The 13,223-nt window shown below is 44.0% G+C and overlaps 1 protein-coding gene across 3 annotated transcripts in view; it reads left to right on the top strand.

Annotated features, from left to right (window-relative positions):
* Positions 1-13,223, top strand: part of TCF20 (transcription factor 20) — a 110,916-nt gene that overhangs the window by 80,448 nt on the left and 17,245 nt on the right. For all 3 annotated transcript variants that reach the window (XM_032270204.1, XM_032270203.1, XM_032270202.1), the window contains exon 3: positions 10,288-10,381. In XM_032270204.1, coding sequence (XP_032126095.1) covers positions 10,288-10,381 — 94 coding nt within the window. The remainder of the gene's footprint in view (positions 1-10,287; positions 10,382-13,223) is intronic.

Raw genomic sequence — 13,223 nt, 5'->3', positions numbered from 1 at the left:
AGAGTTACACTTTGAGAAATGCAAAAGTCAATTCTGAAAACTCAAGGTTCGTAAGCTAGTTACAGATCTGGGTGTCAAAGTTTACATTCTAGGTATGCATATACTTTTTCCTTCCAGTAGGTTTCCAGGAAGAAAAGGCCCTGGGTTGAGCATGAGCTGTAGGAGTGACCTGAAAAGAGATTTGAGAGTATGTCTCATGTTATTGCCACATTAAATGAGCCCACTGAAGCTTGGCTGAGAGGTGGGGCCAGCTGGCTTGGGATTTCAGGACCAGTGATCCTATGGTAGTTTCATTAGCAGTAGCTTCAGTACGCCATGATATCCTCAATTTTGAAAGTTCCTTTCTGCTGGGACTCTGCTATCTCCTGAGTAGTTGGGATCAAGTGCCTCCAATGTCTCTCTTGTCAGGCTATCCCTGCCTTTGAAAAACTTGCCACTTCCAGAAATAGAGTGGCTGTTCCTGACAATACCTGTTTGAGAACATGGACAGATGAGAGCATTGGTGAGATGGCAGTGGATCTGGGCAGGAAAGAGGAAGGTAATAGGAATGCAAGTAGGAAGAGAGGAGTGAAAATGAAAAAGACCTCCAGAGCCAAGTGTTTGGAACAGCTTTGGAGATTTCTGCTTCAGTATGATATTCACAGATTTGAAATCTTGTTAAGGGATTCCTATTGTGGCAGTAGGTTTGTCATTTCTGCTGCTGAAACTGTAAACATTTCAGTATGGGTGCCTTGTGAATAAGCAGCTTCCAGTAATTGGCTTTCTAGAAGCATAGACCCAACTCCTGGGTAGGATGAGCCGTGGAGAGAAGCGGCTTACACCAAGAGTCACTTCCCTGGAGTGTAATTTCTTTAAAAAGATGCCTTCTCAGATTCAGAAAGCACAAAATGTAATCATTTCTCTTTATAAGCTAATCTGTTTGAGCAAAGGGTAAAATAAAAATAAGCTAGTACAAGATCTTGTGCAACTTAAATTTCAGTGTTTTAAACTCTGTCTATAAGCATTTCTCTCTCTGTATGTAGAGAAAACGCTCTTCTCTTTCTTCGTCACACAGCTACCACAGGGTTCCTACTCCTGCTGAGTTCAGCCTTTTCTCAGGTTCTCTGCTTTTATTCAGAGGAAAAGTGCTAATCAATGGCTTATACCTAGTCCTGGACTCTAGCATTCTGTGCCCTTTTTTTCTAACTTCTTAAAGGGCACAAACTCCTTTTAATATGAAAAAACTGCCTTAGAAAAAATATATATGGTTTTCAGCACAGCTGCAATTTTCTTCTGGGGCCATATGAAAGAAACCCTTTGATTAGGATTATTTTAATGGAGTATGTATAACTGCAGATAAGATATACAGGCCGGGCACAGTGGCTCATGCCTGTAATCTCAGCACTTTGGGAGGTCAAGGAGAGTGGATCACCTGGATCACTTGAACTCCTGGTGGAGGTCAGGAGTTCGAGACCAGCCTGGCCAACATGGCGAAACCCTGTCTCTACTGAAAATACAAAAATTAACTGGGCATGGTGGCATGTACCTGTAATCCAGCTACTCAGGAGGCTAAGGCAGGAGAATCACTTGAACCTAGGAGGCAGAGGTTTCCGGTTAGCCAAGATCTTGCCACTGCACTCCAGCCTGGGCCACAGCGTGAGACTCCATCTCAAAAATAATAATAAAATGCACCAGGCGTGGTGGCTCACACCTATAATCCCAGCACTTTGGGAAGCCGAGGCATGCAGAGATCAAGACCATCCTGGCCAACATGGTTAAACCCCATCTCTACTAAAAAATACAAAAATTAGCCAGGCATGATGGCGAGTGCCTGTAATCCCAGCTCCTTGGGAGGCTGAGGCAGGAGAATAACTTGAACCTGAGAGGTGGAGGTTGCAGTGAGCCGAGATCATGCCATTGCACTCCAACCTGGTGAGAGAGCGAGATTCCATCTCAAAAAATAGTAACAATAATGCAAACTTTCAGAAGAAAGGCAAGTTTGGTTAGCACAAAGAAACATCATTAGTGACACCTGTGTTGGCCTTCTGAGTGATAAGACATTGTATTAACATTATAACAAATGATGTATACGTTTCGTCCAAGAGAAAAATTACTAAACCAAGCCTTATTGAATAATGCTTCAATTTTCCAGAAGGCAGACTGGATTTAACTTAAATTGAGTCCACTGGATGTATTTTATTTGGGAAATTGTTTTTTGTTCCTCCTTTGTTTTGCCTTTGTAAATTTATTAATGCAGAACCTGAAGGCTGTAAACCCAGGAGAATTAGAGTTACAGTTATAGAGCATTAAAAACCCACAGTGAGTTGCTCCTATCTGCCTACCATACCTTCAGTTGAAGTTCATACCATATGTTACCGTTATGAACTTTCTTCTTTGTGAGCAGCTTGGTAGAACTCATCAGTAGCATCTGCTGTATTTTTACATGTTAATTAAACATCATCATCAATAAAATGTACATACAAAAGTAGATAGCTGATAGTGGGGAATAAGTGGTTAAAAATACGCTCTAAATAGACAAAAGGGGCACCTATGTGTGGCGGCATAGCTGGGTTTGGTTTAATCAGCAGTAGTAGATTGTTAGCATTAGCTCCTCCTGGATATCTGTGCTGCTGCCCACAGCCATGCAGACAAGCCCAGAGGGCCTTTGTAGTTTTAAGGGACCATCCATTCCACGTGGGAGTAGAGAGTAACAGAAAATGACTAGGGATTGCTACTGGCACTTCCTGGGAAGTATGTGCAAGGGCGGTGTGTGTGTGTCAAAGTCTTGTCCTGTCACCCAGGCTGGAATTCTTGGGAAGTATGTGCAGGGTGTGTGTGTGTGTGTCTGTCTGTGCGTCTGTGTGTGTGCTTAGGCAGTATGTGCAGGGGTGTATGCGTATGTGTGTGTCAGTCAAGGTCTTGTCCTGTCACCCAGGCTGGAATTCTTGGGAAGTATGTGCAGGGTGTGTGTGTGTGTGTGTGTGCGTGCGTGCGTGTCTGTGTGTGTGTGTGTGTGCTTAGGCAGTATGTGCAGGGGTGTGTGTGTATGTGTGTGTCAGTCAAGGTCTTGCCCTGTCATCCAGGCTGGAATACAGTGGTGTGATCATAGTTGGCTACAGCCTTGACCTCTTGGGCTTGAACAATCCTCCTACCTCAGCCTCCTGAGTAGCTGGGACTAGAGGCAAGCGTCAAGACACCCAGCAAATTTTACTTTTTGTAGAGACAGGGCCTCCCTTTGTTGCCCAGGCTAGTCTTGAATTCCTGGCCTCAGGCCATCCTAATTCAGCTTTCCACAGTGCTGGCATAACAGGCATGGGCCACCTCGCCTGGCCCTGTTCAGGTTTTTTTTCCCTGATCAATGTCCTTAAATAACAGAAGATACTCCCACTCCACCCCTTTTTCCCAACTATTATCTCCGATGTACTGTTGAGAAAATCGAAACTTAAAAGAAATTAACTTGGCCAAGCTCCTGTACCAGTGAGAGACAGGGTCAAGTATTAGTTTCTTTTAGCCCTGCTGCTCGGATCAGCAGCTTCAGTGGACAGCTCCACTACAGTGAAAAACTCCCAACAACTTCCTCTCCGCTCAAGCTTTCTCTTTTTTATTTCATGCCTTTGTTTTTAGACTGCCTAAATTTGAGATTAAAAAAAAAAAAACAAGAAAGATTCTGATAAGGCATATCTGAATACATCTGAATATAAGGAAAGCACATAGAGAAATTGTCTGTTAAATTAATTGGAACAGGTTCTTTGGATTTGTTGTTGTTGTCCTCTACTTGAGAAGTAAAATGATACGGATAAAAGCTTGCTAGCAGGGATTTATATTGAAAAGCAAGTTTTAGGCTATGTCCTGGAGTCACTTTGTTAAAGTCTAGTCACTTCCTCGTGTCTTACAAGAATATTCTTAATACAGAATCACAACTCTAAGGCAATGGAAAACAGTTTTACTCAAAATCCTGAGCTGTTTATTAAAGCCAGAAGATAGCCTGTGTTCTGTAAAAAGATTTCTAGTAGTTACCCAGAAAAATGTCATTTGGAATTAAACCCATTCCTAACCAGTTGAGATTTTACTCTCAGACCAAACATTCTCTTCTGTAAATGGAATCTTTCTAAGAGAAAGTGGAATTTAGAGCTGGTACCACGTGTGTGCTCACCTCATCAGAATCCTGCTGTGCTGGCATCCAGAGGGTTCCCTATCCACTGTGCTGACGTACCGTGCCACACAGGCGAGATCACTGCAGCACATCTCACAGACCCCCTGGCCATATGTCAGCATCAAGTCCTGTCAGTTTTACCCCCAAATTGTCTAAATGCAGCCTCTTACAATGCATTTCTACCACCAGTACCCAAACACTTCCATATCATCCCTAACCCAGCAACAGCCATTGTTAGCCCTCGTTTCCTGCACATTAGCCTCCTACCCCCTCAGATTTTGGCTCCGCTGTATCAGTTCCCTACACCCTGCCTGCTTATCCCTCCATACAGCACTTTGTTCCCCTTCCCCCAGGTAGCTCTTACTCATTCTTTATGACTCAGGTCAAGCTACACTCCCTCAAGAATGCTTTTCTGACCTCCTTAACTAGGTTGGCGACATTTCCTATATGCCCTGAAGTAGTATTTACATCACTGTTTAAATTTTGCTTTACCCCCAGATTCTGTGAGCTCCTGGAGGGTAGACACTAGGTGAACTTTGGCTCCCTATTTCAGCCTCTGCACACAGCCACGCAATAAAAATTTGTTGAATGAATAAAAAAAGATTATTATACTTTTGGAATTGATACCATCAATTTATAAGGGAACTTACATATAAAGGAAAGAGCACCAAGAATAAAAGGCACCTTGATCACAGTCTTAAAATCTTTAGAGAAACCTGTATGTCAGGGGGAAAGACCAGCCCAATCAAGTTCTTATTAATTTTCATCCAACCCATGTTTCTGCTTGCTAGACATAGCAGTTTTATGCTGTGGAATCAGGATTGACACATTAATAAGGCAAATTAGAAGTCCCAGAGAACAGCTCATTAGGAAGTCAAACTGCCTTCTTCACATTCAGTAGAATAACTTACACTATGAGTCTGAAGAAGCACCAGCCTGGTGTTTTTACCTTCGTTAGCCAAGGGTTACCTTCACATTACCACAGAGGTCCCTTCCTTCTAACACAGCTCAGGGGTGAGAATCTGGATTTTTTTTTTTAAAGCAACAATGGCATAGAAAGAGGTGTATGTGATAGAGTCTCCTAGAGAAAAGACCACCTTCCCAGGTACATCTTAGACCTATCAACTTTTCATTATTTGTTTGCTCAGTGGTGAAGTGAACCAAGTCCATTGTATAAAGCTATGTGTATTCTAAATATATTCTTCATCTGCTCAAGATTGTGGCTAATTTATGGCATCCCCCGTTTGTCAGATGAAGTTCAGAAGGACAAGGAAGGACATTCTTAATGAAGGAAAAAAGTTCTTTAATCCCAAGCTTACTAACCTGATGGAAAACATCGTAACTTTACTATAAACCGCAGACAAGCTGGGCCCACCTATGGGCACAAAGATGTTGGAAGGGAAATAAGGGAACAGGCTTTCTTTGTGGATCAAAATAGAAGCCAAGGATGTAGCTGGGAGATGCTGCCAAAACAGCCACACTCAAGAGATTTGGACCTTGGTCATGCTTTCTGTGCATTTTGTACCACTTCTGGGCCCAGCTACCACTCAACCCCCCCCCCCCACCCACTTAGCCACAGAGATACTTATTACAGGTTTATAATGTGACTTGAAAGGCTTTCCCAGAGAAACAAATATTTATCAGGATCTGTAGCAGAGCCACTTTTTGATTGGGGCTTTTATGGTAGGAGATCTAAATATATAATTTTATTTCAAATTGTGCCTGAAAGATAATTCAGATTAAAGAAAGCTTGTGTGAGTGTTTTCACCTGCTTGTATTGGTGGGAAGCAGATGACTGGGTCCCAGGATGCAGAGAAGATGAACTGTTAGGCTCCAAGTGTGTTGTAAGGAGCAGTACCATCTGTTGGACCTAGAATCCATGTGGCAGCAGAGCTTCCAGAATCAGCCACAGTAGATTATTCTAGATTACTCTAATGTGAGTGTCAACAGGCTGGAAGAAGTATGGCTAGGAGCACCTGGCATGTAATGCTGGCGCAGGCAGCAAAGAAGTCATAGGTGCCCAGGTCTGCCCTCCACATGATGGGGGGCAGTGTCTGGAGAGTACAACAGGCAAGCCAGTGAGGCTGTTTTTCTCATTCTAGTTGTGCCCCCTATGCCATTTTGGGGTAGTTTTCAATGCTTCCTAACTCCTGCTAGTGTTTAATTTGTATGCAGTTGTGTATCATATTAGTCCCCATTTAACATGTTTTCTTCCAGTGCAAGATGCCTTAGAAAACTTTATAAAAAACAGTTGTTAATTTGTATTGATCAAGAATAGAAACTCCATTTTAAAAAAAGGCGGGGGAAGAACCTAAGAGGAAAACGAAAAATCACTTGAGAGTCTTGGGAAATCCCCGTGTATTAGTTTTCTATCATTGCTATAACACATTACCACAAACTTGTTATACAGTTCTGCTTACAATTCTGCAGGTTTAAAGTCCAGCACAAGTGTCTTAGTGGGTGCTAGAATTAAGGTGTGGGCTGGGCTGTGATCTTTTCTGGAGGCTTAGGGAAGAACATGCTTCCTTGCCTTTTAAAAATTCTACAGCTACTGTCCTGGTCCTGCCCCTTCTTCCATCTTCGAGGCCAGTAGCGTTGCACATATGAGCGTGTAGCAAATCATCAGTTCTCCCTGAAGCTGACAACTCTAACTCCTCTGGGGGAAGTAGTTTCCTTTTATGGACCTATGTGATTAGATTGGCCCCGCCTGGATAACCTAGCATATTCTTCCCATCTCAAGATCCTTGACTTAATCTCATCCACAAAGTTCATTTTGTATGTAAGGTCACAGGTTCTCGGGATTCTTCCTACCATACCCCAAGATCTGATTGCTCTATAGGAGATAGAAATATAGTGGAGATAGCACTGAATGGCTCTCAGGAAACCAATAATCCAGTAATCCTAGCTCAGTCAGTCATTGTGTCTCTTTGGGTTTCTTTTTTCCACATCTGAAAAGCTGGGGAGTTGAATTAGACCAGTGGTCCTGAAACTGCATTGTGCATCTGAATAGCCTGGAGGACTTCTCACAACACAGATTTAGGTGGGGCTCAAAAGTGTGCATTTCTGCCAAGTATGGTGGCTCACGCTTATAATCCCAGCACTTTGGGCAAAAATGTGCATTTCTGACAAATCCCTGAGTTGCTAATGCTGCTGTTCCAGAGGACCACACCTCAAAAAACACTGGAAACTAAAGTGTCTTTAAGGATCTTTCTCTAAGGCCCTGATACACCGTGGGGGTGTCTTTCCCCTTTGGATGCAGTGTTGTAATTAATCATAGTGGAGTGGCACCCTGCTTGCCAGGTTGTGGAGTTGAGGTAGGAAACAAACGAACATTGTTCAGATCTAAGCTCCACATCTTCTCTTTCCTCCTGTAAACTGGGATGGTGACAAGGCCTGCTGTATGGTTGCTTTTCATGAGATGGTCTTTGCAGATTATCTAGCATGTGTCTGACACGTGGTCATCTTGGGTCACATTTACTTACACTTTTGACCCGGCCACCGTTTTAAGCCAGAATTAATGTATTTAACCCTAATGACATTTCTGTGAGGTGAGTGCTGTTATTAGCCCCACATCTGCAGGTTGAGGAATAAAGGTTAAGAATTTGGCCATGAAGGCATAGCTAGGAAGTGGAGCCACTTACCAAGCAATTACTTAGGTTCCAGAGCATGCATACTTAACCCTTCTACAGCAGTGCCCAAGTTGTAACAAGGCTAGAGGTGGCCTGGTCCTGGGATTTGGTGATTTAGTGCTTGACAGTGTCGTGGTAGGTCCAGGTCTCTCCATCTTGCCACTGTTCTGTCCTCAGCAGGCTGGCTTTGTCTTTAGGGCTGTCCCCTCATGGCGATACAGTGGCTGCTACAGATCCCACTGTCTCGTCCTCACAGAGGCCAACCAAGGAAATTACCTGTTTCTCCCTCTTCTCTCTCTTTGAGAGGGTGAAACTTTCATACTTGTAATCCTAGCACTTTTGGAGGCTGAGATGGGAAAATTGCTTGAGCCAAGGAGTTCAAGAACAGCCCAGGCAACATAGTGAGACCCCATCTCTACAAAAACGTTTTTTTAAAAAATTAGCTGGATGTGGTAGCACACGCCTGTAGTCTCAGCTACTCAAGAGGCTGAGGTGGGAGAATCACCTGAGCCTGGGAGGTAGAGGCTACAGTGAGCCATGATTATGCCACTGCACTACAGCCTGGGTGACAGAGCAAGACATTTTCTTAAAATTAAAAAAAGAGAAAAAGGAGAGTGGTGCGAAATGTTTGCAAAAGCCTTTTTTCTTGCAGGCTTTCCTACCAGAAATGCTTGACATACCCATTTCTAAATGGCCACCACTCACTGTGATTCATCCCCCAGGGTGAGGAGGGCCATATCTTTTGGGCTCCTTGAGTAAGAAAGTGACAGCAAGAGGCTGGGCACGGTGGTTCATGCCTGTAATCCCAGCACTTTGGGAGGCCGAGGTGAGCAGATCATGAGGTCAGGAGTTTGAGACCAGCCTGGCCAACATGGCAAAACCCTATCTCTACTAAAAATACAAAAATTAGCCGGGTGTGGTGGTGCACACCTATAATCCCAGCTACTCAGGAGGCTGAGGCAGGAGAATAACTTGAACCCAGGAGGCAGAGTTTGCAGTGAGCCAAGATTGTGCCATTGCACTCCAGCCTGGGGGACAGAGCAAGATTCTGTCTTGGGGGAAAAAAAAAGAAATTGGCAGCCGACATGGCTGCAGGGTGGCCACCGACGGACTACTCACACTTCTTCTAGTTGATAATGAGTTCTTTTGGATTCTGAGACGTTCTGTGGCACTGACAAAAGTAGACAGTCTAGGACTACCAGAAATGCTGTGAATTTGTCCTTGGTTTACTCTAGGCCACATGGTAAATAAACATGTACTGATTATCAGCACCAAGAAATACCTTCATCTTCTGAGAGCAGGGCAAAGCTTTTAAAAGACTAATCTCTTCCAGCCCTTGTCCCTACGTCTTTTGTCTCTGGAGGATGCCAGAGATGGTCATCCAGAATCTCAGCTCTGACCTGAAACAAGTTATTTTCCCTCTGGTGTCTCAAGAGTTTTGTGTGAAGTGTTAGGAGCGCTTGCCAGGTGGAATAGTGCAGAGAGCTAGATGAGATCATTCAGTCTGAGCATGGGGAGTGCTTGGGCTTTGCTGTTGCTGGCGTTAGCATAGTTTCCCATCAGTATTGTGTCGGGGGCCTGAGCCAGCTCAGTGTAATTGCTTAGGGAACGCTCTTATTTTTCATAGAGGCAGGAACAAGCTTCTGTCTCTTCCAGCTAGCCTTACTGGTTGTGTACCTCTGCTACCTGAACAGCCTGCATCTTTAGTAGGGTCGCATGTGGTTGAGTTTTATGAATATGTTTATTGCTGATAGGACATATTTCTTACCCTGACAGGATGAGCACTTACAACAGCCACATCACAGGGCTGACAGAGATGTGCCCCACTTTAAGAAAACCTGACCATATAAGGAGGAGTGTCTCAATTACAAAATAATGTCTCACTTAGCCAGAAATTCATGGCAGGTTTTCTGGTGCATTTAAAATAAGATGCATGTATAAAAATACCATTTGCACACAGGAGCCCATATTTTCTGAAAAGGGAATTATACTTGTATTGGGCATTTGGGGTAAGTAGATCAAAAATAAAAATAAAATCTTCTTACAAGAACTAGAAACCAAATTCCACTTTTAATTCTAAAAGGTTTATATATAACTCTACTATCTTACCCTTTCCTTCCCCAGATTTTCACAGCAGAAGTAAACAGGGAAGATCTGCAGGCCACTTATGATAGCAGCAAGGAAATGCCTAGCAGAGTATGTGGGTGGGTGGACGGGGGAGCACCAGAGGCAAGGCTGGGGACCCCACTCTGGCATGTCCTTTATGACATGGATTGCTTATCCCACCCTGTTGTGGTGGTGATTTGAGAACATTTGTGAGGCTTGGCCTGAAACATTATTGCTGGATCCCTTCCCATGATGTGGTCAGTGAGTAGTGTTTAGAAATTGACCAGCCCATCCTGCCACCACAGACTCCTCTAACCACAGAGACACGTGCTGAGGTCTAACAGATGGGGACCAGGGAAAGGCCGGAGGAGAGGGCTGAATCTGGGATACTGACATGCCTGACTTTTCCCTTCTTTTCAGAAATGTTCCCACTGCCAGGAGGCAGGCGCCACCTTGGGCTGCTACAACAAAGGCTGCTCCTTCCGATACCATTACCCGTGTGCCATTGATGCAGGTAAGAGGAGACCACAGACCCCTGTCCAGAGCATCCAGAGAGTTAGGACGTACAGTGTGTTTCTCTCCATTTTTTTTTTTGTCAGTTCATAAAAAAATTCCTTCCGCCTTCCCCTTCCTCCAGTCCCTGGCAACCACTATTCTGTTTTCTTTTATAAATTTTTACGATTTTTTTTCCTTGAAGCTCTATTGGACTCAATCCTTTCTATCTCTGTGGACTTTCCTGTGCTGTACATTTGGGTTATTTCTACTTTTTGACTATTATAAATAATGCTGCTATAGAGCATTCACATACAAGCATTTGTATGAACGTGTTTTCTGTTCTCTTGGATGTATACCTGGGAGTAGAATTGCTGGATCATACGGTAACTCTCTGTAACCTTTTAAGGAACTGCCAGACTGTTTTCCAAAGTGGCTGCCCTGTTTTACATTCCCACCAGAAGTGCACAAGGGTTCTCCTTTCCCCAGATCCTCCCTGATGCTTGCTCTCGTGGTTTTTGTTTGTTTGTTTGTTTGTTTTAATGTAGCCAACCCAGTGGGTAAGAAGTGGTATTTCATTGTGGTTTTTATTTGTACTTCCCTGACGGCTAATAATGTTGAGCATTTTTTATGTGCTTATTGGCCATTTGTACATCTTCTTTGGAGAAATCGCTATTCACATCCTTTGCCCATTGTTAAATTGGGTTATGTATCTTTTTATTGTCAAGTTTTAAGAATTATTTGGGGCCGGGCACGGTGGCTCAAGCCTGTAATCCCAGCACTGTGGGAGGCCGAGGCGGGTGGATCACGAGGTCAAGAGATCGAGACCATCCTGGTCAACATGGTGAAACCCCGTCTCTACTAAAAATACAAAAAATTAGCTGGGCATGGTGGCGCGTGCCTGTAATCCCAGCTACTCAGGAGGCTGAGGCAGGAGAATTGCCTGAACCCGGGAGGCGGAGGTTGCGGTGAGCCGAGATCGTGCCATTGCACTCCAGCCTGGGTAACAAGAGCGAAACTCCGTCTCAAAAAAAAAAAAAAACAAAAACAAAAACAAAAAAAAAAAAAGAATTATTTGTAGGCCGGATGTGGTGGCTCACACCTGTAATTCCAGCACTTTGGATGGCTGAGGTGGGCAGATCATGAGGTCAGGAGTTCGAGACTAGCCTGGCCAACATAGTGAAACCCCGTTTCTACTAAAAATAATTAGCCGAGCATGGTGGTGCACGCCTGTAGTCCCAGCTACTCGAGAGACTGAGGCAGAAGAATCGCTTGAACCTGGAAGGCGGAGGTTGCGTTGAGCCGAGATCACACCACTGCATTCAAGCCTGAGCAACAGAGTGAGACACAAAAAAGGGATTATTTGTAATTCTGGATATATGATTTGCAAATATTTTCTTCTATTCTCTGAATTGTCTTTTTACTTTGATAGAATCCACAGGCAGTTCTCCATTGGACATCAACTGGGTGCCCTACAGTTTAGTTCAGTTCCAGTACTAGGCAGAGTTAGTACAGCCCATACAGGTTAAGGGCTCAGTCCCACAAGACCACTCCCCACTTCAGATGCCAGTCTCGATGACCTGTGTTTCTGAATGATCAGCTATAAACTGGGGTTCCCAAGACCCCTTCCTTGGGTTTGATTAATGTTTAACATGGCTCACAGAACTCAGGGAAACACTTCACTTGTGTTTATACATTATAAAGAATACAGATGAACAGCCAGATGAAAGAAACACATAGGACCAGATATGTGGGAAGGGGCATGCCCTCTCCAGGAGCACCACCCCCGAGGTACCTTCATGTGCTCAGCAGTCCAGAAGCTCTCTGAATCCAGTAGTTCATGGATTTTTGGAGGCTTCATTATATAGGCATAATCAGTTATTAACTCAGTCTTCACCTCCTCTCTCCTTCCTGGAGTGGGGTGGATAGAGCTAAAAGTTCTAAGCTTTTAATCATGGCCTAGTCTCTCTGGTGCCTAGCCCCCATCCAGGAGCCACCAAGAGTTGCCTTGTGCTCCTATCATCCAGGAAATTCTAAAGGGTTAGGAGCTCCATGTCAGGAACCAGGATCAAAAACCAAATATTAAAAGATGCTCCTAGGACCCCAAATTGCTCAGGAATTTACACGGGTTTTAGGATCTCTGTGCCAGGAATCAGGGATGAAAACTAAAATATGTCTGTCTTACTCTAAACCACAGTATTACAAGGAGTGTTGCATTTTGTTTGTTGAGATGATACGGTGGTGTTTTGCAGTGTGGTAACTGTTGAAAGAAGGAAAACATTCTGTTAAAGAAGTGCCGTCCAGTGAGTGGTACAGAAGACCAGAGTTTTGACTCAGAGCTTTGATAACCTGGGAGAATCACCTTTCTTTTTCTAGACTTTAGTCCCTTCAGTGGGAGTTTTCCCTAGTTACTTTTTCGGCGGCAGGGTGGGTGTTAATTTTATTAGGAGTTTTACTTTTTTTTTTTTTTTTTTTTTTTTTTTTTGAGACGACGTTTTGCTTTTACTGTCCAGGCTAGAGTGCAATGGCATGATCTCAGCTCACTGCAACCTCCACCTCCCGGGTTCAAGCCATTCTCCTGCCTCAGCCTCCCGAGTAGCTGGGATTACAGGCTCACACGACCACACCCGGCTGATTTTTTAATTTTTACTAGAGATGGGGTCTTGCCATGTTGACCAGGCTGATTTCCAACTCCTGGCCTCAGGTGATCCACCCGCCTTGGTCTCCCGAAATGCTGGGATTAGAGATGTGAGCCACTGTGACCAGCCTTTTTTACTTTTTTTAATGGACAATAATTGTAGACATGGGGTGCTCAGTAATATGTGTGTGTGTGTGTGTGTGTGTGTGTGTGTGTGTGTGTGTGT

The sequence above is a fragment of the Sapajus apella genome, unplaced genomic scaffold (assembly GCF_009761245.1).
Source record: "Sapajus apella isolate SASKATOON/1434 unplaced genomic scaffold, GSC_monkey_1.0 scaffold205, whole genome shotgun sequence".
Lineage (NCBI taxonomy): Eukaryota > Metazoa > Chordata > Mammalia > Primates > Cebidae > Sapajus > Sapajus apella.
The sequence above is the reverse complement of the archived record's forward strand: the minus strand, read 5'-3'. Positions and strand labels throughout refer to the sequence as shown.